General features: G+C 58.8%; 7 protein-coding genes across 7 annotated transcripts; 4 read left to right on the top strand and 3 right to left on the bottom strand.

Moving 5' to 3' along the window:
• Positions 1-500: 500 nt before the first annotated feature.
• Positions 501-1882, bottom strand: BJ171DRAFT_39486 (PRELI-like family-domain-containing protein). Its single transcript, XM_053107173.1, has 2 exons — positions 1293-1882; positions 501-872 (listed from the first exon to the last, which is right to left on the bottom strand). Exons 1-2 carry the CDS (start codon positions 1674-1676, stop codon positions 624-626), a joined length of 633 nt encoding a protein of 210 aa, XP_052968098.1. The 5' UTR covers positions 1677-1882; the 3' UTR covers positions 501-623.
• A 786-nt stretch (positions 1883-2668) lies between these two features.
• BJ171DRAFT_39428 (uncharacterized protein) lies at positions 2669-5523 on the top strand. The gene is made up of 5 exons (XM_053107167.1): positions 2669-3060; positions 3208-3401; positions 3644-4319; positions 4528-4644; positions 4775-5523. Exons 1-5 carry the CDS (start codon positions 2910-2912, stop codon positions 5152-5154), a joined length of 1518 nt encoding a protein of 505 aa, XP_052968097.1. The 5' UTR covers positions 2669-2909; the 3' UTR covers positions 5155-5523.
• Positions 5504-8605, top strand: BJ171DRAFT_498424 (GPI transamidase subunit PIG-U). The gene is made up of 8 exons (XM_053110364.1): positions 5504-5816; positions 6013-6077; positions 6312-6801; positions 6955-7067; positions 7337-7455; positions 7650-7793; positions 7953-8077; positions 8243-8605. The coding sequence occupies exons 1-8, from the start codon at positions 5546-5548 to the stop codon at positions 8485-8487; spliced, it is 1572 nt and encodes a 523-aa protein (XP_052968096.1). The 5' UTR covers positions 5504-5545; the 3' UTR covers positions 8488-8605.
• On the bottom strand, positions 8606-10557 carry BJ171DRAFT_498422 (uncharacterized protein). Its single transcript, XM_053110363.1, has 5 exons — positions 10202-10557; positions 9841-10033; positions 9579-9764; positions 9335-9413; positions 8606-9191 (listed from the first exon to the last, which is right to left on the bottom strand). The coding sequence occupies exons 1-5, from the start codon at positions 10337-10339 to the stop codon at positions 8696-8698; spliced, it is 1092 nt and encodes a 363-aa protein (XP_052968095.1). The 5' UTR covers positions 10340-10557; the 3' UTR covers positions 8606-8695.
• Positions 10558-13136: 2579 nt separating this feature from the next.
• On the bottom strand, positions 13137-15340 carry BJ171DRAFT_498418 (uncharacterized protein). The gene is made up of 2 exons (XM_053110362.1): positions 14139-15340; positions 13137-13885 (listed from the first exon to the last, which is right to left on the bottom strand). Exons 1-2 carry the CDS (start codon positions 15142-15144, stop codon positions 13578-13580), a joined length of 1314 nt encoding a protein of 437 aa, XP_052968094.1. The 5' UTR covers positions 15145-15340; the 3' UTR covers positions 13137-13577.
• A 5232-nt stretch (positions 15341-20572) lies between these two features.
• On the top strand, positions 20573-20767 carry BJ171DRAFT_422371 (uncharacterized protein; the record flags this gene model as incomplete). Its single annotated transcript, XM_053107546.1, has 1 exon — positions 20573-20767. A coding segment is annotated over one exon (195 nt), but the record flags the coding sequence as incomplete, so codon positions are not given.
• A 2163-nt stretch (positions 20768-22930) lies between these two features.
• BJ171DRAFT_498412 (eukaryotic phosphomannomutase) lies at positions 22931-25280 on the top strand. The gene is made up of 9 exons (XM_053110361.1): positions 22931-23093; positions 23391-23502; positions 23732-23808; positions 23978-24069; positions 24205-24267; positions 24425-24461; positions 24625-24700; positions 24814-24929; positions 25075-25280. The coding sequence occupies exons 1-9, from the start codon at positions 23016-23018 to the stop codon at positions 25174-25176; spliced, it is 753 nt and encodes a 250-aa protein (XP_052968092.1). The 5' UTR covers positions 22931-23015; the 3' UTR covers positions 25177-25280.
• The last annotated feature ends 485 nt before the right edge of the window (positions 25281-25765 follow it).

The following is a 25765-nucleotide window of genomic DNA, read 5'->3' as shown; positions in this document are numbered from 1 at the left end:
GTAGACGGGGGAAGATACACAGCAGAAAGCGATCAGGGAGAGCAAAAGAAGGAGTGAGCGAGATTGCAGGGTCGGTGTGCAAGCAAAGGCAAAGGCAAAGGCAAAGGCAATGCTCAAACAAAAGCGGAGACTCAAGCAAGGTGCAGCACAGAAAGCGAGGCAAAGTACCGACCCAAAGAAGACCAAAGGAGACAGACCCAAGGCGAGAAAATACTACGGGGATATTGGCGCCGATCATCAGACGAAGCCCAAGCATCACCAACGGTGGCCTCAATCCAATCCAGCGGGGACAGCGACGAGTCCAGTCTGCACCAAGCCCGCAGCTGGACCAAAAACGAAAGCAGAGTGAAAACAACAAAAACCAAAATAGCAGTCATATGCTAGGGAACGCAGAAAGGCCAGGTGCCATATCTGAAGGGCAGGAAACGCAAAATATGGAAGGGGGCTGCAATGATCGGAAAGAGCCGTCGAGTGGAATGGAGGGAGGGAGCGGGATGGTGGTGGGTCGGTGATGAGTTGGTGGGCCGGTGGTGAGTCGGCAGGTCGGTGGTGAGCTCGTAGCCAGACACCAAAGACGTGCAGTCCGCGGTTGGGATTGGGCGGGATCGGCGACATGGCACGGTTCAGTTCCGCGATTGAGCAGGTTGGCTCTGGTGAGTGGCGCCAGCCCATCCGTGCTGCAGATCCTTCCGCAGCCCCTCTAGGCCTTCAGCAACGCGAGACTCGACCGCCCGAGCTTCGTCAACGACCTTGTCAATAACAGACTCCAGAGCTGCCCGGCCTTTATGGGCGTTGGATTTGAAGCGGTTGATGGCGGCGTCTTCGACGAGGCGGGCAAAGGTGCTGAGAGCGCCCAAGGCGGTGATGGAGACCTACAAGAGCAACACGGCGAGGTCAGCAGAGAGGCAGTGCGGTGAGCAAGCGGGAGCATAGCGCGCGTGGTGGACAAGACGCCGGCCGGAAATACCAAGCAATCCTCTGGGCAGCAACACGGTGCACTGGGTCATTGCCGCCAGCAATCCCGCCAGCAATCCCGCAAGGAATCCCGCAAGGAATCTCAGGAGGATATGACTGCCGCGACAGAGGCCGCGCTGCACCGCATCGGACAGTCGGACAGGCATGTATATCCCCGGCCTGGCCTCATGGGTCATGGTCGTAGCTGGCCCGACAGCGACTCGATGCATGCATGCATGCATGCCATGTGCATGCGCGGCCTGATCAGCGGTGGCGAGCCGGAAGCACAGGCACCGGCGTGTCTGCCCCGGCAGCAGATTCGAGGGGCGAGGCCTCACCTTCTGGTCGAACTGCGTCGATGATGGGTCCGATTCGACCTGGCGGAACTTGCACGTTTCTTCAACGGTCAGGACACCTCGCATCATCAGATTGGTCGAGACGGCGGTGTAGGTCTGGGCGGCAGGGTCGAGATAGGAGACTTCGAGAAAGTACATGCACTGAGGCACCGGCAGACCGAGCCGGTGGACGATCGATGGGATGTTCTGCTTGCATGTCAGCAGGCGCTCGGTGCGGAGAACGCCGGTGGCGGGATCGATCTCTCTCGAGAGAACGTCGCAGGCGATGACGTGTTGCGACAGCTCATTGGGGTACTTGCGCCAGTTGGCGGTGGTGAGGGTCGACCAAGAGTGCGGAAACGAATGCGTGGACTCGAAGAGCTTCATGATGCTGGTCGTGTTGGATGGGCGGGAGCGCTCAGATGCGGCTCTGCAGATGCAGTCGAGTAGCAGGCGGGTAGGCAGGCGAGTCGAAGGACGGGCGAGCAGAGCAGGCACCCGATGATGGCGGTGGAGCGACGGAGCGATGGAGCGATGGCGAGAAAAGGAAGCAGCTGGAGCGGCAGAGCTGGAAACAGTAGAGAAAAAAAAAAACGGCGGTTGAAGGGGCGAGCGGCGACACAGATTGCGCATTCGCCTGGACAGCGCGAGGCGAGAGCACAGAGCCTGCGGCGAGAGCGCACCTCGGCGGCCGAGACGGCAGCGAGAACAGGGTCCGTTTCGGGCGCGCGAGAACAACGCGAGAACAACGCGAACAACAGCGCGAACAGCAGCACCGCCGCTTTCACATGCTTCCTCGGCGGCTGCGCACGGCCCTGATCCCGCCCGGTATTGATACGCGACCGATCAGGCGGCCGGATCAACCAGACGCAGACAGCGACTCATGAGCGACATTTGCTCATGGGGAAGGGCACTCGGTTGTTCCAGGCAGTTGCTCTGGCCAGTTGTTCTGGTCGCTTGCTCTGGCCAGTTGCTCTGGTCGCTTGCTCCGCCGTTCGTTCCCACGGGCCGTTTGAGGATCAGCGACAGCGACAGCGTCGGCAAGGCACCAGCGACCAAGCGACCCGAGAACCAGCACCGCCGAGCCGACCCTGCCATTCCGATCCCAGGCCGCCGTTCCCGAGTCTGTTCCAGCCTGGGGTGCCCCACTCGTGCTTGATGGCAGGCCGCTTTGCCGCAACCCGGTCGGTTGCTGACGGGCCTGTCTGTGCTGTGCTGCTGGCACAGAGCGAGACGCCGGCGAGACCGTTTCTCGGCCACCGAGAGCACGGCGAGGCGCAAGCGAGAGCCGGCCCAGCGCTCCCGGCTTTGACTTCCAGCAACACGGCAAACTTTTTTTTTATAAGCGCACAATGCCTCTCGTCCGCCCTTGACCTTCATCCAGCTTGCGTTTCTGCCCTCGAGCCAAGCAACAACAACAAACATCGCCCTGCCTCATCGCTCCTCCCTGGCCCCAGTTCATCTGTGGTCCATCTCCAGCTCGCCTCGTATCCGCCGGCCCGCTCCCGCCTCATCGCTCTTGCGCTCTCGCCGGTCTCCACCATCCGTCCGACACCCAGCACACCCGCTGCTGCGTCCCCACCTTGCCCTTGTCCGGCCTCATCCCATACCCACATTGCAATGACGCAACACCGCAGCATGTTCTGGCTTCTGGTTTTGGCCACGCTGATGGCCCTGATCCGGCCGTCCGTGCAGCAACTCACCTGCTCGATCACCTCGACCTTTGATCCCAGCAAAAACTACTTCCCCGCCGGACAGCAGATGAGCATCAGTGAGTCTCTCCCGCATATCCGCATCTAGCCCACTCGTATTCTCCGGAAGAGAACAGCCCAATCCATAGGGTGCACTCTGCTTCGCATCTCATTCCCAAGCCTAGATATGCTGCATACATGTTACTGATCATGTCTTCTTGTCTCAGAGTATGCCCAGAAGTTCAGCGTTTCGTACAGCAACAGCTACAAAATCCTCACAGTTGGCAGCTCGACCTACGTCCTCTACATGTGTAACGGCCCTGCTCCGAACTCGACTTCGATCCCTGCCAACGCCGTCAAGATCCCCGTCCCTGTTTCTACCGCTGCCGTTGCCGACCAGTCGGTGCTGGCTGCTCTTCAGGTAAATATCTTTGGATGGCGGCTGGGAGTTCCCCGAGCCTCGTTCGCCCGGCGCCTCCCTCTGGCTCAGGACAAGTTGTCTGCCCGCTTGCCCGTGCCGACTTGGCGCCGCTTCGATCTTGATCTTGATCTTGATCTATTTTCGATACCTGTCAAAGAGCCCAAGTCGCCCACCCTCATAGCTCGGTTTGCCGTCGCTTTGATCCTGACGCTCGCATACATTTCATCCCCCAATCCTACCAGCGCCTCGGCCTCCTCACTTCGGTGAGCTATGTCCAGAATCTCAATGCCATCACGCTGCCTTGCGCTGAAGCTCGCTCCAGCAGCAGCAATATCTTGGAGCTGCCCACGACTCCTGTCTCGAACATTGGCGTCGTCTTTGGCAACGTATCTAACATTTCCCTCAGCAGCGGTACCGTCCCGATCACCGCTAGCCTGATGTCAGAGACCTCGCCTCTGGCCCGCGCCGAGTGGATCAAGTTCATTGCTGCCTTTTATAACCAGGAGGCTCTCGCCGAAACTACGTTTAGCGGCATCGAATCCACCTACCAGTGCAACGTCGCCGCTTTCCAGATCCTTCAAACCTCGGATCGCCCGGCCGTCACATGGATTACCACCATCGATGGCTCGCACTGGGGAGATTACAACCCACAGTATGCTGCCTCCCTGATCAACAGCTCTGGCGGCAACTATGTTTCGATGGGCGCCTCTCTCGGACACGCCGATGTTGTCAAGTTCCTCCAGACCGTTGATGTCGTCATCGATGCCACCCCCGTCAACCCCAACGGCGTCTCCAACATCCAGACATTCTACCAGAACTACAACATCACCCCTCTGGATATGGAGTCTTTCCGATGGACTGGCCTTCAAGGATTTGTCCTTCGAACCGACGAGAACGTGAACTCGAACGGCTACGATGGTACGCATCGCTATCCCGAGCACCGTAGTCCTCTGGCGCTTTCATTCCGTGGTATCACTGCCGCGGATCCTGAAACCGGTCGCAGTCGTTGCTCCTCCTGTGCACTGGGCTTTGCCTGCCTTGCCTACTAACCTGCCTTGTCCTCTGCATGTCTTGTTCGTCTCGCTCGCCCCAACTTGCCACCTCTCTCTGGCATTTGAATGTGCAGACTGGCCCAACTCGGCCGTGTTCCAGCCGGACTACTACCAGATGGATTTGATCCACAACCTGAATCCCAAGTACAACAGCACATTCAAGGATGTCTGGTTCCGCAACATCGCCCAGGGTAAAGATCGCTTCGTTTTGCTCGCGCTTTGGCCCCGACGTGCTTTACATCCCCTTTCCGCTTGCAGCACGACTGCACCAAGCCAGACCGGCCGTCCTCAACCTAACGCACTGTCGCTTGTTTCGCAAAGGTGACGGCACTGTGGCCGCCAGCCCCAAGTCGTGCGCGGATCCCACTGCCATCCTGAGTGTTCCTTCGACCCTCTGTCCTGTGGGTGCAACAGCCAACATCCAGAAGTGGACCGATGTTGCCCACACTGGCGCCGTCTCCTCTCCTCCCACCTTTGAGATTGTCCCTGATCCCTCCGGTGCTCTGCGCAACGTGCTCCTGGTGGTCTTTACAACCCTCATTGCTCTTGGAGTTGCTGGTTACTTTATCATCAAGTACCGCAAGTACCTGAGCGAGCGATGGTACAAGTTCACCGACGACACCCCGGTCTATCCCAGCAATGTCCGCGACCCCGAGCGCTTCGACAGCCGGGCGGAAATCATCACTATGACTCGCTTCTAAGGCTGTCCGGCTCTATGATGATGCTGTGCATACCATGGACTGCCACGCGAGCGAGCGGCTCCATGTTTTTTTCGGAGCGGTTGGCTTTGCCTGGCTCCCCAGTCCTGCTCGATCTTGTTTTGCATTGTATTTTGATCACTCCCTCTGTTCGCCCTTCATCGTGGCCTCGGCTTTGTGCTCCGCCGTTTCGACTGCGTCGTTGCACTCATCGCCTGTGATCCTTCGCGGGCCGCTGTTTCGGCCGTGCGCAACGGCGCTGCATCTCCAATTGTTCCCTTTCTTGTATTTATGACTTTTTCAGAGCAAAAACCTCACCCCCCCCCCAAAAAAAAAAGTTACACTCAAACCCTGCTCGCCGACGGGTCGCTCTGCTGTCGTGCTGTGTGTGTCTATGGCTCAGCGGTGCTGTGCACAAACGCATCGTTTCCGCCCGCTCTGCCTCTCATCGCCCCAGCCCGACCCGCTGCTCGCTCATCCCCATACGATGACGCCCTCGTCGACGACTCAATCTCGCCGTACTTCCAGCGGCTCCTGGCTCCTGACGGCCGCCATCACCCTGGCGGTGCTCGTCCGAGTGCTCGTCCCTGTGGCATTCCCCGATCTCGCCGAAACCCTGGCCTCACGACCCGAGGTCGCGACGCCAATTACCCAGTTTCAGCGACGTAAGTTTGGGCCGGCAATCGTATAGATGCAGGCAACAGCATATCCCAAGCGCAGATCTCTTCGGGAGAGGAAAAATGCCAGGACGGCTCTCTGAACGGAGATGTCCTGAGGCTCGAGACGTTGGTCGACCATTGTCGGCCGCTCGTCCCCGGCAGTGCTGACATCGGGTGCTCGCTTGTGTATTTCTCTTTTCAGTGACTGAAGGCGTTTATCTTATGCGCCATGGCATCTCGCCGTACGATGGGAACGTTGTGTACCAAGTAGGCATGCATCCATTCGGCGGTTGAATGGGGTAGAATGGTGATCGATTAGACCGAGAACGAGCGGATAAGCACACGGGCTTATGGAGCCGGGTCGCCGCACAATTTCGCTCCGCAACCAGCAGCAGCAAGAAGCAAACGAAGTGGAACTTTCATCGGCCCTCGATGGGCGCACAGTGATCTAATAGCTGCGTCCTCCCTTGCTCCATACCGTTTCGCTGGTTGGCTTGGCAGACCCCTATCCTGTTGGCGCTGTTCGAAGCGCTGCCTTCGTTTCTGCACCGCTGGATCTTTGTCCTCTGCGACATTGCCATCGCCGCTGCGATCCGCCAGATCAGCCAGTCCAAGGATGAGTTTGACCAGATCCTCAACGCTGAGCTTTCGGCCAAGCCCACGTCGCCATCGAGCGACGACGAGATCCCCGAAGACGTCGTATCGGCCAGCACTTTGGCTGAGCGCAAGCCAAGCGACGGTAACGGCAAGGATAACGATAACGACAGCAGCAACGACAACAGCAACGGCGACGATCGTGCCGAATCCAAGCTCGATCGGGTTCTGACAGAGTTGCAGACTGAGAAGGCAATCGAGGCTCGATCGCTGGATCCGTGGCTCATCACTCTGTTGTATTTGGCGAGCCCGTTCTCGATCGCCTCCTGCATCGGCATGTCTCTCGGAGTCTTTGACAATCTGGCCATTGTTCTGGCGGTGGACTTTGCCATCCAAGGTAGGCGCTTTGAGCTGTCGCACCGTTGCGGAGACTTGCAGATGGCGAGACGGCGGCGTGCCTTCCCGTCACGTTTCTGTCTCATCGCCGCTGGACTGCAGGTGAAGCTTCTCCCTGGACAGCAAGTGTAACTGCGCTCTTGTCGTCATCCAGGCAAGCGGCTGCCGTCAATGGCGTTCCTGGCCTTTGCTACCTACCTGGGCATGTATCCGGTGATCTTGATATTCCCTTGTGTGTTGCTGATTTCTCGCCGGCGGAACACTGGAGTAAGTAGTGCTTGAGCCTGTGTGTGTTTGTATGAGTTTGTATGGGCCGGTGTGAGTGGAGCGGACTTCTTGGTTCGGTCTATGGACGACTGAAGTACCTCCAGGATCACGATGGAGGTCTGAGGAACAGGAGTGGACGAGACAGAGGATGTGCTATTGGCAGCAACAGCAGCAGCAACAGCAGCAGCAGTGATAGGGATCGTTCAGTCACTTACGCAGCCACCACAACCCAAACGAACCCCCCTGTTCTTGCGCCATCAACGTCTCAGTTTTGGGTGACGCTCCTTTGGGCAGGGCTCTTCTATGCTCTTTCGTTGGCATTCCTGTTGGGGCTCTCTCGATCGATTGCGGGGTCCTGGTCGTTCATCAATTCAACATTCGGCACCATGTAAGTGGTTGTCAGGAGCTGCAAGGGCTGGTGACTTGGCGTTGCCTGTTGAAGGATGAGTGTCCAAGTTCATGGCGAGCCAGATTGCAGCAGCACCAGGACTAGAAACATGTCGTTTCGATCTCACATTTCCGCAACACCAATGACTCTCTGAGCTGACGCTTCCCACTCGAATATGCCTTTGGGCGTGACAGCTTGCTGGTCCCGGATTTGACTCCAAACATTGGGCTGTGGTGGTACATCTTCATTGAAATGTTTGATCAGTTCCGAACCTTTTTCCTGGCTGTGTTCCAGCTTTGGGTGGTTGTGTTTGCTGTCCCCATCTCGATTCGATTCAAGTAAGTCCTTGGAGGATTGTGCAACTTCTTCGGCATTCGGCTTTGGGAGAGTGAGTGGGTGAGTGAGCGAGTGACAGGAATGCAAGCCACCATCGCTCGGAACCCACCGAATCAAGAGCAATCGACTGTCTTAACTTTGCGTTGTATTTGTGTTGGTAGAAACTCGCCGCTGTTTGTCGTCTTGGTGCTCCTTGCGGTTGTATCGACGCTCAAGTCGTATCCGTCGTTCGTTGATCTGGCCGTCTATCTGCCGCTCGTCGGACTCTATGCCGACCTCTACAAGTGTGAGTAAGCGCCCCCGGTCGACCCTATGGGCTGCTGTAGTGGGTCCTTAGCATCATGGTCCTGATCGGGAGTCAGTTATCGCTATCCACCACGGCTGCTTCCGTGAACGGACTGCACTTGCCGTAGCTAACATGCGGCTGCTTGTTCTTGCTTCACTGTCCCAGATATGACGTGGCTCTTCTTCTCCCTCTCCATGCTCGCGTATGCCACAATACTGCTGCCTTTGTTTTTCCATCTTTGGATTGGCTTTGGTGCTGGCAACGCCAACTTTTTCTACGCCATCACCCTGGTCTTCTCGCTTGCCCAGGTGATTTTGACCATGGACCTGGTCTCGGCAATGAAGCTGTGTGAGTGGGAGCGCCGCCACCCTCGACAACGTAACTCTCGCCTCGAAGTCCACGACAACTGAACGGCGGTATCCGTTGGACAACAACCCACGCCATATCATGCTATCTCATCTTGCACGATGATACTGCAACGAATGGGCAACACCGCTGTCGGCCGCCAAACAAGTGAATACATGGAGATTATTGTATTTGTTCTTGATATTCTCTGGAGGGGACATAGCCCACAGCTATCTAGGCTGCAAACAGAGCTAACTATATGCCCCCCCCCGCTCACGACCTTGCTCTGCACCGATGATAGTGGTGGCCGATTCGGTTATTCCGCTGGCGGATCCAAGTTTCGTGAAGTAGCTCGACTTCGCGGACCTTTTGGAGCGAGATATTGTTCATGTCGGCCCAGGAGGGCGGAAGCGGGGCCAAGAAGCCGTAGGGTTGCATGCTCGAGTCCCGCTTGTCGAGGTCGCAGTCGACCAGCGGACTGCCAAGCAAGCGACGACGGACAGGGTTGTTGGAGTCTCCAGACCCAGGGGGTCGTGCTCGACGGACTGCCAGCGACACGACTGATGAACCGCTTGGACTGGGCGGCTGAATCTGTTGTCCCGGAGACGGTGCGCCAGTGGGACCGTACTGGATGCAATTCTGGGCATTATCGAGAACGTCACTCAGGACGATCGAGAAAGGCTCGAGGATCTGGGACTTGTCTTCTGAGAAATCCGTGAGGTGCTGGCTGCTCTGGCTCTGCCATAGCTCCCAGATGCGATCAACGTTCCTGCGGCGTCAGGAGAAATCGACGGCCGGTTATTTGAGGATGGCGCAACAGCTATGCTGTGGTCCGCACGGCGGGTACATTTGTTACCAACGTCGGATTGACCCAACCAAGGTTGGCATCCCCAGTGCGCATGGAACACTTACGAATGGTGGAGATAAAAGATGGGATCGTTTGGCGAGTACATTTGCCAGAGATCTCCAGCAGGCCCACCGCCAACGAGCACTGTACGGTCCAGCCCAACGCAAGCGAGGGCAGTGGGTTGGCTTTAGTGAACGCATTGCACAAGTGCTCACAACTGACTCGAGCAGCAAGCCGGGACCTGATACGCAGTCCCGTCTCCCTTTGACGCTGATCTCAAAGCTGCGTGGTGCACAGCGACCTACTCACCGTGGACAGCTCCGTGGATGATCTCAAGATGCGGCGCAAACGAGGCAAAGTCGTTGTAGGCCGGGATGACTTGGGACTGCAGCTGGTCATTGCTCATAAGTGGACCAATCTTTCCGTTTGTCCAGAGCCTGCATAGACATGAACCGGCCAGATTGGGGTCATTGTCGGGAAATTTGCGAACCCATCCTGATGGTGAATGATGGTCGTTAGCATCGGAGGATCGCCACCCTCGAATAAAGCGACGCATAAGAAGAATATGTACCTTGTGCAATACCGTCGGGAATGCAAGCGGGTCCGTGCCCACCAAAGGCACTTGAATAGAATATCGATGACAGCTCGGGGGTTTGCGATTCGCTGCCCCAGTCCCAGTACGGAACAAACACGTCCGGATCGATTCGCTGGAGGTGCTGTTCAAAGATTGAGAGCAAGGCCCGATGCCACGGAAGGAAGAGCGGCTGACTCGCCAGGGTATCCAAGTAAGCGGCGAAGGAGGCAAGTGGATGAGTGTCAAGAAGGTTGAAGAGACGGCACGTGCAGTTCAAACTTTGAGAAACGGACACCATCCATCAGGATCATAGATCCACCTCACTACTCCACTTGATATGCGTTGGAAATGCACTTACGGTTCCATGCACCTTTGTCTTGTACTGCAGATGGATGCTTACAAAGTCATCATAGCTGTACTGATTTCCATCGATTTGGGGACCCAATTTTAGGGCGGTGAGAGCACGCAGGAACTTTTGTTTCTCGGTGTCGTTCATCAAGCGCCAGCTCTTGCGTGTAGTCGTTGTTGCACAATTTGGAAGCCCAGTTGCAACGGGAGAAGGTGCAGGGGCAGTGGTAGGATTTGGTTGTGTCGACGAGCTGGTATGAGGGGATTGAGCATTTACACCTCCCTGGTGGCTGGATGGTGATGGTGATGGTGATGGTGATGGTGATGGTGATGGTGATGGTGATGGTGATGGTGATGGTGATGGTGGTAATGGCGATGGTGATGGCGATGGTGATGGTGATGGCGATGGTGACGGTGATGGGGATGGAGATGGTGATGGTGATGGTGATTGTGATGGTGATGGTGATGGTGATGGTGATGGTGACGGTGATGGGGATGGAGATGGAGATGGTGATGGTGATGGTGATGGTGATGGTGATGGCGATGGTGATGGTGATGGTGATGGTGATGGTGATGGTGGTAATGGCGATGGTGATGGTGATGGTGATGGTGATGGCGATGGTGACGGTGATGGGGATGGTGATGGTGATGGTGATGGTGATGGTGATTGTGATTGTGATGGAGATGGAGATGGTGATGGTGATGGTGATGGTGATGGCGATGGTGATGGCGATGGTGATGGTGATGGTGATGGTGATGGTGATGGCGATGGTGATGGCGATGGTGATGGTGATGGTGATGGTTCAGGGTCCTGTTGCTTGGATGGCAATGTGCCTGGTGATGACTGTGATGGCTGTGATACTGCCGGGCTCGCCTCGACAGTTGGCCATAATATCGGCGCTGTTGTGGCTTTGTTTCTGACTGCTTTCATGTCGATGCGAGTACCGGCCTCGCAGGTGTGTCCGTCTCTCGAGCACTTGAGGATACAGGAGATGCTCTTGAGAGTTGGTTCTTGAGCCTCTCTGTTGCCACAATAGCACCAGCCATTGGCCTCGGCGCGGTAGTAGTAACTGGATGGGTAGAGTGGCGTCCATGGTCGCAGTGACATTGGCATTCCAATCAACGGTCTGTTAGAACATGTCGAAAGTCGCCCGTGTGTATGATAGACACATGTGCCGCATGGCGATACATACGCGTAATGTCGTCTGGAGCACTGATGGTGGCATGACTGTGAAGAACTACTGGCGCTCTGGAAAACACAGCGTTGTGCTCCAAGTTAGAAGTGTGCTCGAAGAGAACAGCCCATTCCGAAGTACGGAGGCCCTGGAGGCCGGCACAAGAGTGACAACTTACCATGGGCCGGACGGTGATACTTGCGTGGATGGCTGTGCAAGAGCACTTTTGTCTGGCCCGAGGCCGATCCCCGAGAGATGGGCTTGCGCTATCGATCCAGATTCTTGAGGGCCCACCACAGCCGTGCGAGCCGTCAAGGCAGGGCGTGCAGCATTCGCTTGCGGGGACTCTCGGGACATCGCTGAGCGCATTACCGCAGTGACACTCATCTCCGTTCTCGAGACCAAAGTACCTGTTGTCACAGGCTGATGAGTTAGATCGACGTAGATAAAGCCATAGTGATCGAGGGGCAGACTCAGAGAATTGCTGCCCCTTCTGGCATCCGAGGGGTGCTGAGCCGAGGAGGGGAAGCATGTGGCGGCGAGTCATCTGCTCACCGATATTGGAGCGAGGCACACTGCTGCTTGCACAGACTGACGGTCCAGTTCCCGGCCTGTAGAAACGAGGATGTTAAGGAAGGTCGTCGAGGCAGCGGACGAGACACATGGCGATTGGGTTATGCCACAGCTTGGGTAGCCGCTGTGCTGACCACGAGCGTATTCGCCTCGCTCCAGTCAGGATTGAGTAAAGCTCGCCATGGCAAGACGCTCCAGGGTCGTTGAGCCAGACTTACGCCAATGAAGTGAGACAGAGGCCGACCCAGGCCAGCGCCATCGACATAGCAAGTGCCGGAGGGTGTGCCTGCAGCCAAAGCGGTCGAACGCATGTTAGACCAGCCACAGCCGATGGTCAGCATCATCAGCGCGGCTCCCATGCAGCCAAACCTCAGAGGGCCACGGCGACGATCATCCCAGCAGCAGATCGAGAGGCAAACCCAACGAGCTGGTTGCTGCTCGCTGCAAGACAGACAACTGCACCTGAAGGCCGACTGCTGACGACCGCACAGAGCACAACCAGGACGAAGAACAGGGGCAAGGGCATTGCTGACGAGCCGATGCGGCCTGTCGAGAGGCGCATCGGTCTCTGGATCTATATAGCTCCAGAGGCAGAGATCAGCCCGCCCTGCGGCCTGGAGACGTTGTCTCTGCGCCTCGGAGTGCTGCACCCTTCCCGAGCCCGTCGGGGTCTTTGCTCTTTCGTTGGCCCGCAATCATCCACAACCTTGAACAGCAGGGACCGTCGGAGGGGGATCTTTGACCTCATCTCTTTCGCCAACCATGTCGGATTCAGGCCGGGGGTCCCTGTGTGCAAGGGTCGAGCGGGATCAGACACTGCGCTGGGAGGAGATCGTCGCGAGACTGCCAGATCCGCATGAATCAGCTCCGCTTGCATGGCTCTCTTGTGGGAGAGTCCTGCTCGCTGGATGGCAGTGTGGCAAAGCGAGAGTGATACTCTTCGCTGGAGGATGGTTTGCATTCTCTGCTCCAGCGACGAACGGTCTTCTTGGACACACCGAGTGATGGTATGGCATCGTAACGCAGCGGTGCGAAAGTCAAGTGTGTGGCAAATGGCCATGGTCGGTGCGCGATGGTATTGGGTAAACAAAATATTTGATCAATGGTCAAAAAAACCAGGGTGTCCCGTTTTTTATTGGATTGACTGTAATTTGCTTTGTTGAGGAAGCCCTGCAAATCGAGGGAGAGGGGACTGCGACTGGCTCCCAGAGTACATGTGTGGTTGCCAGTCCAGAAGTGCTGCCTGTAGAGATGATGGGCAGGGACGAGAATAGATGCAAACAAAGTCGGGACCGAAGCGACAAGAGACATACGTGGATCGTCGGACTTGCACGGAAAGGTAAAGAGTGGCGCCGAGCACATGGAGCGAAGCGCAGAAACGAAAAAGACAAGCAACACTATGTACAAAACCATCATCCAAAAAAGGTACGAAAAACAACAACAGCAGCAACAACAACAACGATGCAAGGGCAGCGATAACCAATGGATAGAAGTCAGACGGGCGAGAGGCAGCAAGCCAGAGAACAAAGGGGCGGTCCAAGTTGGTGCAAAGCCGGGTTGCCCAAGGGTCCTGCCGCAGCTCATCGGGATCAGGGCATGATGTATGCTGCTTCCCGGCTGGACTTGCCCGAGTGAGTTTTAGAAATGTATCGAAGGCTGGCGACTCAGGAACGGAGCCGCGGTCTCCTCTTCGCTTTCGGGGACGGAGATGGGCAGGGCCGGCGGAATGTCGGGCGACTGCGCCGACTCGCTGGTGCTGACGACCTTGGTGAGCAACCGAAACTCGGGCTGGGGCTTGCTCTCCCGATTCGGAATGGTGCGGCCGGCGTTGGTGGCATGGTGAACGGCATCGTACAGGTCGTGGGTGGGATCCGAAAAGACCTTTTCGTCCAGGAGGAAGGACTTGACGTGTTTTGTGCCGTAGGACCGATGAATGCCGGAGCAGGCTTTGAGTTGGCAAGGGGAGGGATGGAGGGTGAGCGGGACCGGTCGGATGGGTGAGTGAGCCAGCAGGCGAAACGAGCCTATCGGTCGACCAGAGTTGGAGGACGCATGGCAATCGGACAGGGCCACAGAGCACATGCGAGGATCGGACACGGCCACAAGCAGACAGCCCGAGTAGGAGACAGCAGTCCAGAGGCCATGGCGGCAGCGCAACCCGCGGTCGGATATGGCGGCCAACGCAGGAGAGAAACTTACATTCGCAGATGAGGATGGCCGAGTGGTTTTCCTTGTCGATGGAGACCCATGTCGGGAGCTCGATGCCGCAGTCGGCGCAAAAGTTGTTGTGCTCGTCGATTTCTCGGAGGGCCATGAGCAGATTTCGGCCGTCGCCGACGGTGCCCTCGATGGCAGCTTCCTTTTCTCGCTCAACAAGGTCACGGAAGCTCTCGAAGGTCTCGGGGGAGGCGTAGAAGGATATGGACGTGGTCGGGGCAAAGAGCTTGAAGCGAATCTTTTTCCTCAGCGATAGGATCGAGCCCGAAGGCGACGGGTTGCTCTGCGAGCCAGGCGACGGCGACGACGAGAGCACGGGCGAGGCAAAGCTGGGGTTGATGTAGGGCATGGCGTAGATGGCCGGGGCGGGCGAGAACGAGCCCGGGCCGGTGTTGTAGGGCAGGGTGGTGTACTGGAAGAGCTCGATGGGGGTGGTGGTGTTGGAGGCCGAGCGGGACTTGAGGACAGGGGGGGAGCTGACCGAGGATGGGCCGGCGATGGGTGTCGACGGAGGCGACTTTTCCTGGGCGGCGGCGGCGGTCAGGGCCGAGACGACCTTGATGGCCTGTGAGGAGGTGGCCGAGATATAGGAGCTGCCGGACCAGACGCTGCTGCCAGAGACTCTGATTTTCAGGACGGTGAGGGCCACGGGGCACTCAAAGACGGGCTTGATGTTCTGGTCCTTTGATCTTGGGTAGATCGAGAGAATGCCGTTGGCAAAGCGAGGGGCATAATACGAGTTGGAGGTGGCCTTGTAGAAGAGCATCGTCGAGGAGGCCGCATCGGTAAGCGAGTCGGTCTCGACCTCCTGCGAGATGACACTCGGGGTTCTTGCGGGAGTGTTTGGGTCGATGGCGGGCATCGGAGGGGTGTTTGAGGGGCGACGGAGGCCTGGATTGGGAAGGGAGGAGGCCGAGGAGTCGATGGAGGTGGAGCTGTCTGCTCGCTTGCGACTGGAGGCCGAGGTGAGAGGGATGAAATTGGACATGGCAAACTCCTAAAAGGCGAGAAGGGGGGGGCAAATTTCAACGGCGATGGCGAGATCGGAGAGGGGGGGTGGGGAATGGGAGATTGAGTGATTGATTGCTTGATTGATTGATTGACTGGGTTGTTGTTGGGTGGTTGATGGAGACCGATGGCGGCACGGAAGAGCCTGGGCACGATGTCCGCAACCGAACGAGGGGAGCAAACGGCGCTTGCAACAGCGCGAATGGGGCAACGGCGTCCTTTGGATCGGGCGACGGACGGCCGCGCTCGGCCGCTGGTTGGTGCAGACCCAGCGCGACACTGGGCCCATGGCCGAGCCGATTGGTGGGTGTCGCGGGCAAGGGGCAGCACGGACCCCCGCAGAGACTGTCGACACGGACTGTGGACACAGGCTGCGCCGGAGAAACGCGGAGAATCCAGTGACACGGCGCGGACAGGCCGCTGCTGCGGCCCCCGCATCCCACAGAGATAGCACCACTCGGACAGTGCGGCATGCAAGGAGATACATGTGTCGCGGACACCTTTCCGCGGAGCACTTCTTTAGAGACTGCGCCTTGTTTGCGATGGCTGACATGGTCTGTTGCCAGCGGTGCAACCAGCGGTGCGACCAGCGGGGAGACCAGCCGCGGGTGTCCCCATGCCTTGGTCAGCAGCGACGCTGGCGCGGACCAGCAGACACATAACAAGGCGGGGGGCGGCTGGTTGGCTGCATGGGTTCCGAGATGGCGCTGTGACGCTGCGGCAAGGACACGGTGTGTCGGGCTGCGGTGTGGTGTGGTGCGGCGGGTGTGGTCCAGTGTGGTGCAGACTCCGTCTGTTTGTGTTTGCGGGTGCGCTGGCCCTGTGGGCAAACCCGTGGCTGCATTGTGGTGTGGGCGGCCACAGCCACCGGGCGCACAAGTGTGGCATGCTGGCATACTGGCATACTGGCACCGCTGTTCGCCTCTGCTGTGCTCTGTGCGTTTGTTTGTGCCGACGCGCTGTATGCCGCAGCGCCCCAGATGCCAGTGTCGCACCGGCGCGCCAGCACGTCGCACAATCGGGTGACGGCGCCCACCCGTGCAGCATCACGTGCCGTCCCGCCCGACCCCGGCGGCCTGCCCGGCCAGCAAAGAGGAAAGAAATATACGCCGTGTAACGGCGGCGTAACGCACCGCTGTTGGTTGAGGGGCGTGCAGCACGCACTCCCGTGCTGCGCATGCCAGGCGGGGCGGGGTGTGCCAGCTCGGTGCTGCTCCTGTTGCCGCTGCCGGGCGACTGTATTCGCCGTGGCTGCGCTGTCGCGATAGCCAGCGATAGCCAGCGATAACCGGCGATAGCGACCATCGACGACCATCAACGGCCCTCAGTCCCGCGTCTGGAACCCTGCGGATGCCGTGGTGCGGCTTGTTGCTTCCCGCGACGGCTGCGACGCCAGGACGATCGCAGCCCGGGCGTGTCCCTTCGATCGCGCCCCTGTGCCGCTGTCGTTTGTCCGAGCCACCCCCACCCTTGCTGCTGAGTCTTCTCGCGCGGCAGACCCCTGTTGAGCTGGCCGATCCGATCGTCGCCAGTCGTTCGATGGTGCGATCGTCGCTGTATCCCCGGCTTGTTTCGTGTCGGCTGCATTGTCCCCGGCGCCTGCGTCGGACAGCCATGCCGGGTGAAACGGCCTCGGTTCCCCTGTCCGTGCCTGGGGCTGTCCCTGTCTGCGAGCGGCTCGGTCGATGCGGCTCGGTACAGCGAACTTGTTTTGAAACAGGACGCTTTCACACACGAATGACTTGATGTTCATCGATCTGGCTGGACGGCTTTGACTGGCACCCAAACCAGCAATATTGCTCTTTGCCCTGTGTCTTCCTCCCTCATCCCCAGGTATGTCTCCGTGCTCTGAATTGCAGTGACTGCATCTGCAGCGGCTCGCTGGTCCCGTCGCGCACGCTCACTCCATGGAATCGGCTCCCCTTCCAGGCGTTCATATCGAGCACGCATTCCTCCAGTGCATCTCTCCAGTGCATCTATCCAATGCCTCCTCCAATGCATTTCCTCCATGCATTCCTGTCGCGTCGATTCTCTCTCCACCAGCCATCGACACCCAGCCCTTCATGGCGCCGCTGCATGTGCCTCTGTGTTTCCCCCGCCGGCCATCTCCACATCAACCTCCCCCCCCTTGCAGCCGTGCCGATGATCGGATGCACGGACGGAGCAAGGCCAGCCTCCAGCAAGGCAGCCGTCTGGTGTGTGGTATCGTTCGGCAAGCTGTCTGGTGCCGTCGCCGTATCGGGGCCGGCCTTGACCCATCACCTCCAGCCTGGGTCAGCTGTCGCCCCCACCAGCAGCTTGCAAGTCCTGGAAACCACTCAAACCCAGGGAGTTCTGGCGCCTGCAGATCATCCTCCTGGTCAGGGCGACCGTCAGCACCGGCCGTCCATGGTCCACCGCGGCAGCGACCACCTGCGAAAAGGGAAAAAGCCAGCGGCATGTGTGAGCATGTGTGAGCATGTCGTCCTTCAGCTGCGGGGCGGGGGAGAGCCGATCCCCCCCTGCGGCCGCATGTGGTCTCCCTGAGCAATCATGGCCCGGCTCCGATTTGCATGGATGCGATTCGACCCCGAGCAAAGATGACTGAACCATATCGCTCCAATTGCGACCTGCTCGTGTCCGTCGTTGTCGGCGACACGGCTCCATGCAATGCCAGCCAGGCACCCTGGCCGGTCCCTCCCCGCTGCATCGCATGGATTTGAAACGCATCCGCTGTGCGGAGATCCACATCCAGGATCATCGGGCTGCGGCAATATGCTCTCGGAGATGCCCCGTCGCGGCCTTTTCCCTGTCCCTTTCGCAATCCTCCGCCCGCAAGCTTCCGATCCAGCACCTGGTTCAGGGCCCGTGGATGGACCCTGTCGCACCCTCCGCATCCTCCGCACCCGCCAGCCCGTTCAATCAAGACCAATGCACGCCGTCGATGCGGATACTGGTCACAATGGCTGCTTTCTCCTTTCGGTTGCCAGGCCGGGCGACAAACGACTGCCTTGGCGGAGGGTCGTGAAGCGTGGAGAAAACGTGGAGGACGCATGGGATTGTGGGCAAAGTATCGGCCGCCAGACCATCGACGGGGGGCGCCGGCGCCGGGGAGACGGCAGCAGCCTCCATCGAAAACCAGCGGGGCGGTGTTGTTATTGGGGTGGGGAGTGAGGGAGGCACCATGCAGCCGAATTGTATCGTCGCTTCAGTGTCGCCATCGATACACCCGCGATGGCCAAAGCCATCCACAGCACATTGCTCCCATAGCACATTGCTCTCACATCATCACCTGCACATTTACTTGGCTCAGCCGGTCTTCTGTACGCTCTGGCTCGCCAGCGGTGTCGCCCACGGCTGCATGGGCGGCTCAACAAACATCGCTTGGCCTCGGCAATCCCATGCTTCAACGAGGTCTGCGTGGGAAACTGCCTCCCCCTTCGAATACCCAGCACCCCCCCCCAACAGCCCAGCGCCGCTCCAGCCGCCCGCACGGGATCTCTCCCAGAGCTGTCTGTCTGCCTTGCCTTTTTTCTCTTCGGGGTCGTATGCTTTCTCCCTTGCTGGTCCTCCTCCAGATGCGGATGACACCGTCGCTGCATCTCCACTCCGACTGCACCGGCGGAGATGCTTGCGTCCCGCACATCCTCCTCCCGAGCGACCCTCGTATATCTGATTTCGAATGAGGCCCTGACGGCCACGGCCTTTACCTCTTTCCCACCCGTATCCGGAGCCGGCCAGCGCAGTATTCCGAGACTCGCACCCTTCTAATCGCCTCCTGCGTCCCTGTCGCCTGCACATCCTCTGCTTGCCTCCGGGAGCACCCTGGCCATCTCTGCATCCGCTCGGCTTTGCCCTCCCCGCCGCCGCCTCCTCTCGCTCAGCAGAGAGGATCAGTCCAGCTCAGAGGCTCAAAGTCGCTCCCCATCGGCCAGGCATCGCCTTCCCTGCTTCTTCGCGTCGCCCTCTCCTGGAAACCCCCTATCCCTTCCCCACTCTGGACCTGCTACCACCAGCCTGCTCCTTTCCTCACCAGCACCCTTGATCTTCTATCCTCTCCTTTGTCGTCCCTGTCCTGGTCCCGCTCTTGCCTCCGGCTGCAGGAACTCTCCACCACCACCCCCTTGCTCGCCAGTGCCCTACCCTTTCTGAGCCCAACTCCCCGATCCTGTCTCTCCACTGCCTGGTTTCCCTGCCATGTCCGTGTATGCCTTTGATGGCTCGAGCTACGACGAATTTGCTCTCTCATCGCTCTCATACGATCCGCTCTCTACCATCGCCGACGCCTCGGTCGACACAGCCATGTCAACTTGGACTCAGCCCGAGCCCTCGGCCGGCTTGCCGCAGGCTCCTTTGGCCAACGACTCGAGCCTGCCTCTCAGCTTCGATAGTACTCTGGCCACTTCCCACTCCCACTCCCACTCGGATGAGGATGTGACCCTCACCGCAAGCCTACCTTCGAGCTCCCAGACAACCCCAGAAATGTTTGCCAATCCCTCGCCCATCCAGCTGATGAAGGCGGCTACCACCGTGAGCATGAGCCCGGCCTTCCCTAACCAAGAGTCCGCCGTCGCGTCCATCGGCGATGTTGGAAAGCTGCCCCCTGTCTCAGCAGGGGTAGCCGGCGACCGGGACATCATCCCTGTGGGAACCGCCGCCTCGTCTCCCCACAGCACCTCGGCACACGGCATTGCCTTTGCCTTCTCGTTCGATCAGCCTTTCAGCCCGCTCGAGACTCAGGCTCCGTTCAGTCCGCTCAATGAGCACCCTCCCTTCAGTCCCCTGTATTCTCCCGACCATATGTTCTTTCCTCGCCACACCATCAGCGACGACATGTTTTCTCCCACGTCGCCCCAGGTCTCGTCTCCTTCGACCGCAGTGCAGATCACCCGCCGTGCCCCTATCAAGATCATCTCGGAACGGTTCCGCTCCCCAGTTCCGCTGCAGAACAGCCCAGAGGCCCACACCGCTGATCTTCAGTACACGCAGCCGTACCAGTCGCTCTCGCAGCCCTCGGCCTATGCCCGTCGCAACTACTCCAACACCATCTTGCTCGAGGTGCCCAAGCCCAAACACAAGAAGAAGCGACCCGTTGAGCTTGCTGCGATATCGACTCTGCCTATGGGCTTGGGCTCTGCAGATCCCACCCTGTCTCCTTCTGAGAGCGTTGGCTCCATGCAGTCCCCGAAGGACTCTATCGCCGAGTGGGAAGCAGCCGAAGGAGTCGGCGAGGCCATCGAGGCCGCTGAAATCACTGAAGTCAAGAAACGATTTGTCTGGTAAGAGTCGGATGTCGCCAGGGCCTGATCGCTGATGTGTCTCAGCTCCATCGCCAAATGTGTATTCTGACTCACCGAAACTGTCTGTGATTATGTTGCAATCTGGATTTTGGCTGCGACTAACCCATTTGTGTCTTCGCTCCTGCTACGATGCCCCACTGTCGCGGCACTCTCCCCCTGGACCAAAGTACATGGGCCGGTTGCGGCAAATCGTTCTCGACCAGCGGCCATCTCTCCCGCCACACCCGCATCCACCTCAACATCAAGCCGTTCTGCTGCCCGTTCCCAGACTGCTCCTCGCGATTCTCGCGACAGGACAACATGCGCCAGCACTACAAGATCCATTTCCGGAACTCGCGGTCTCGGTTCTCGCTTTCGATGCAGTCCAATATGGATCTCTCGGGCGGGATCGACGATATGGACACCTCTGGTCAGATCGGCGACGATGGTGCCGCCAGCGCCGACTTTGGCTCCTACCGCAACTCTGGCCATGACGACTGCAGCATCTCGCCCGTGTCGCCGTCGTTCCCGTCGTCATTTGACGACCAGGAGCTGTTCGAGGCCATGGGTGGCCACGTTGTCAATCCCGGCACCATCAAACTGCAGGCCAGCCCGACGCAGAGCAGCAGCGACGAAGACAGCGGAACCATCGAGCACTTTATGCCGTATCCGTCCGAGGATCTGCTCACCAACGCCACCCCGAGCCTGTCGGGCCTGACCCTGGGCGATAGTGGCTACTACGACAAATCCAAGGAGCCGCTCTTTGCCCACAAGCCTCGCCACGAATATGCACTTGTGCATAACCGCGATCCCTACGGCCAGCTCAAGTCGGCGTCGGTCTCGCCGTCGCTGTCGGCATCATCGGCCAGCACAGCGCGGATGCTTCGAACACACGGCGACGCATATCACTCGCTGGAACAGCACCCCTCTGCGGCTGCCCACTCTGGCCGTGCTGGATACGGCTGCCACCACTGCCACCACCCCAGCAACTCGCAGCACGTCTATGCGGATTACCACTCGGTCGGCCACGCCTGCCAGGTTCACCACACGCCGGCCCACACATGCTCGCACCCGGGTTTCCAGCGAATGTACTCGCCGCAGCACGGCTCCTCGGTCCTCCACGTTCCGGCCATGCGGAACGGCGACGCCTATCCATTCGGCGGCGACATGCTCATGGACGACGCGGCGTACTCGCCCGAGGGTGGTTTGTCGGCGCTGGCGGGCCAAAAGACCCCGACGATCCTCGCTCGCGCACGCCGTTCGCAAATGCCACAGCTCTCACAGATGCAGCAGATGCAACAGATGCAGCAGACGCCGCATATCTCGCAAATCTCGCAGATGCCACCTATGGGAGCGGCTGGCCGGCCGACCACGATGCACCATGCCTCGCAATTCGTACCCAGCGCCAGCGCCCTCCAGACCCCGCCATCGGACTCGCCCGAGATGGTTGCGGTGGCTTTCCCGCCATACCGCCATGGTGTCGCCATCGAGAACCATCACCACCATGCATGAATGCGAGCACTCCTCAGTCCCTGATCCGTGGCCCGCCAATCATCCTCTTGCCTGTCATCTTGCACGATCGTTATTGCTCGTCTTGCATCCGCCGCGGCTCGCATCGGTATATTGTCGTTGCGGCAGCCGTCGATTAGTCACTTTGGTCCACGCGATGGTACATGTACTGACCTTGCGTCGGTTCATGTCCATAGTTCGTGGTTCGTGTTCATTTCGCACCCGGGATACTTTGCCAGCCCGAGTTCTACCCGCCTCCTCTCCTGCAGCTCCCTCTATCCACCCTCTCTCTGTTTGTTTGTTTGCTATATTCGTTGGGCAGGCCGCTTGATTTCAGCATCACTTTCGGACTGTTTCTCTCGACAGACTGCCGGTCGAGGACGGGAGGAGATCGCTGTGACAAAATAGATACAAAATCAAAGGCCGCTGGAAGCGCTCGACCACGAGCTGAATTCATGGAAAGCCTCGAGCCTGCCACCGCAAAGCCTTCTGGGCGGATCGCGGCAGGCGAACATCGGCTTGCCCCTCCACCTCCCCTTGTTCCACAACCTGTACACCGCTGGAACATCGTGTGGGGACAGCCGTGCGCCTCCTCCAGCCAAAGGAGGCAGTGCACCCCGATTTGGACAGACACCATCCGGAAATAGCCCCGGGTGCTGCTCGAGGAAATCGATCCTGCGACGCTGGGAACAGCGCAGCCGAGGCAGCCAGCGGCCGAACCCAGTCCACGATACGGGCGGATGCGTCAGTCGGTCTTGCTGCAGCGACCCAGAGCCTTGCGCACGCCATGGTCGAGCCGGTGGTCAACAGCGGGCAGCCGCGCTGCGTTGTTGCTGGCAGACCGCAGCAGCAATCCCCAGCATCACCCGACTTGCGACACACAAGGCCCGGCCAATCGCCGCCCGCCTCGCCATGTCTCGGATTGCCCTTTTGGGGCAAGGCCGGCTTTCCACATCACCGCCGCTCAATGGCCAGCGAAGGGTATAAGAGCAACCCAGTGCTCGCCGGCCAGGATGTTCGCTGCCCGCTGCTCGTCTCCTCCTCTCACCGCCGTCCCTGCATCCCCCCCCATTCGCCTTCCGCCATGTCTTTTGTCGACCGTACTCGTCCCGATACCTTGGTCCTCTTCGACGTCGACGGAACCCTCACTCCCGCTCGTCTGGTGGGTGGATTGCCTGCAGCTGCAATCTAGTGTTGGTGTGGCAGGCTGGGCTTGCCAGGCTATTGTCGCAGAGTCGTCACGGGCGAGGGAGGCCGTTGGTTCGTCTCGTCGCCGTCCATAGCATGTGCGATACGAGAGAAGCGCTGGCCAGTCGTCTCAATGCCCGATTACCTCATTATCTGACTGCCTCGTTGCCTCGCTATCGGATTGCCTGATTGCCTCATTATCGGATTTGCCTCACTGCCTGATGGCCGATCCTACCGCTCACTCTGTTGCTCGTGACCTCTGTCCATCCAGACCATCTCTGACGAAATGAGAGACTTGCTCGCTGATCTGCGCAAGCGAGTTGTCATCGGCTTTGTCGGCGGCTCCGATTTGTCCAAGCAGAAGGAGCAGCTCGGAGAGAACGGTACGATCACATCTGTTATCCACCAAGCGGCGAATGGGAGCAATTCCGGCATGGGTCCAGGCCCCTCGATCTATGCATTGCCCAGAGCAGAGAGCCTGGTGCGGGAAGGAGAAGGAGGGGGGATGGAGAGCTTGTTCTGCTCGTCTCCTCGGTCTCATTCTCGGTGCAATTTGGATCAGTCGTCGTCTGTGGCATTAATCGCCTCCTCCCCCCCATCTATGCTCTGCAGCCGTCGATCTCTTTGACTTTTCCTTTTCCGAGAACGGCCTCACTGCCTTCCGCCAAGGCGAGAAGCTCCCCTCTGCTGTAAGTATCCGTTGGGATCCCCATCCGGAGATCGTCAATGAGAGCTTGCGCTTCGCCATTTCGCATTTCGACTCGCTTGGGGGCTGCCTGAACAACCGACTCGCAAACGGCCTTCTTGTTTGCTTGCTGGACCCGCTGGTTGACGAATGCATCTCGGCCGCTCCTACAGAGCTTCATCCAGTGGATCGGTGAAGAGGAATACAAGAAGCTGGCCAACTTTATCCTGCACTACATTGCTGATCTTGATCTGCCAATGAAGCGGTAAGTCTTTGGGGGGGGTCAAAGAAGCCGGCGACGGTAGTCGTCGAGTGTGAATCCGCAGCTTGCATATGCATCCGATGTGTCCTGTCTCTGACAACACGATGTGCGCCGCCCTGTCGTGATTGTCGTATCTAGCGGCACGTTCATCGAGTTCCGCAACGGCATGATCAACGTCTCTCCCATCGGCCGCAACTGCTCGTAAGTCAAAGGAGTAATTGGTTCACAGTGCCGCTGCTGGCGGTGGTGGTTGTGGGGGCAGCCGTGAATGATGGGGGAAGGCAGCAATGAGCCGGGTATACGTTGGTACCGGCGCCGGCCTCACATCCCGCTGCTCTCTGCGTCATCCCCCCCCCAGTCACCCCGAGCGAAACGAGTTTGAAAAGTTCGACAAGGTTCGTTACAATGCATCGGCCTTGATGCATCGATACATCCCGCTGCTCCTCCAGCGCATCGTGGTCGCACACCGATCCGCTCATCTCAGCCCAGCACCTTTATTACCGCTGTCGGCTGTATCCCGATGACTTTGCTGCTCACACTTCCCTGGATTGCATCCAGATCCACAACATCCGCCCCAAGTTTGTCGAGGCCCTGAGAGCCAACTTCCCCCACCTGGACCTCACCTACTCTATCGGTATGGCAGCCGTCCAGTGTCGTCTCGGTCGCCAGAGGCCTTTGATAACTACGACTGTGCGGAGGCAACCTAACCAAGGATATCCCTGCTGCGTCTTGTTCGTGCTCCCCCAGGTGGCCAGATCTCCTTCGACGTCTTCCCCACTGGCTGGGACAAGACCTACTGCCTGCGACATGTCAAGGATGACAACTTCAAGGAGATTCACTTCTTTGGCGACAAGACCTTCAAGGTAAATGGTCTATGCGAGCCGATGTATCGGTGGCCGTGTTGGCAGCCATGTCTGCGCTTGGAGGCACCTCGTCGCTCTGTCGTCACGCAACTTGTTTCACCCCTTCCTGCTTCTGACGGACTCTGGTACATTGCGCACACACCAGGGCGGAAACGACTACGAGATCTACACGCACCCCTCGGTTATCGGCCACAGTGTCGAGAGCCCCGCTGATACCATCCGCATTCTGAAGGAGCTCTTCTTCTAATAACATCGCTGTTGACCCTGTGCCGTGGCATTACCGAGACAGCGCCCAATACAATGTGTTCGGCTGGTCAGTCGATCAGCCGGGTTGCTCGATCGATCTGCGTCGTATTGCATCGCGTTGTATCGCAGCCGTGCTCTGTCTGTGGCTGGTGGTTGGACGCCTTGCACAGCGATGGCTGAGCATATTCCTCCGTCGGATAGTTTTACCAAGACGCAGGTCCTGGACCCAGCTTGGATCCTTGCCACGCATGTCGAGCGGCTCAGACCGGTGAATCCCTCTCCCTCCCTCCCTCCCTTCCGCCCCTCTCAGAAAACCACGGCCGGTTAAAGCCTAGTGGGCAGTGATGTGGAGAGCAGAAGCGGAGCAGTCAGTCGATTTGATTTTTTGTTGCTTTCGAGGCCATAGCGGCGACCCCAGCGGGCTCTGGGGCTGGGTCTGGACATTTTGTTGTTGCGATGGCGGCATCGGTGGGCGGAGCCAGGAGCGGGAGATGCAGGAGCAACGTGCGCTTTCTCGCACCCGGCATATCGATCGCAGGTCGTCGGGGATATGGCCAGGGGGGGATCACGGCGCCCGCGGAGAGTTAAGT

Source organism: Polychytrium aggregatum (genome assembly GCF_025602895.1).
Source record: "Polychytrium aggregatum strain JEL109 chromosome Unknown BJ171scaffold_12, whole genome shotgun sequence".
NCBI classification, from domain to species: domain Eukaryota; kingdom Fungi; phylum Chytridiomycota; class Chytridiomycetes; order Polychytriales; genus Polychytrium; species Polychytrium aggregatum.
Note: the sequence above shows the minus strand (reverse complement) of the source record. Positions and strands in the feature narration are given on the sequence as shown.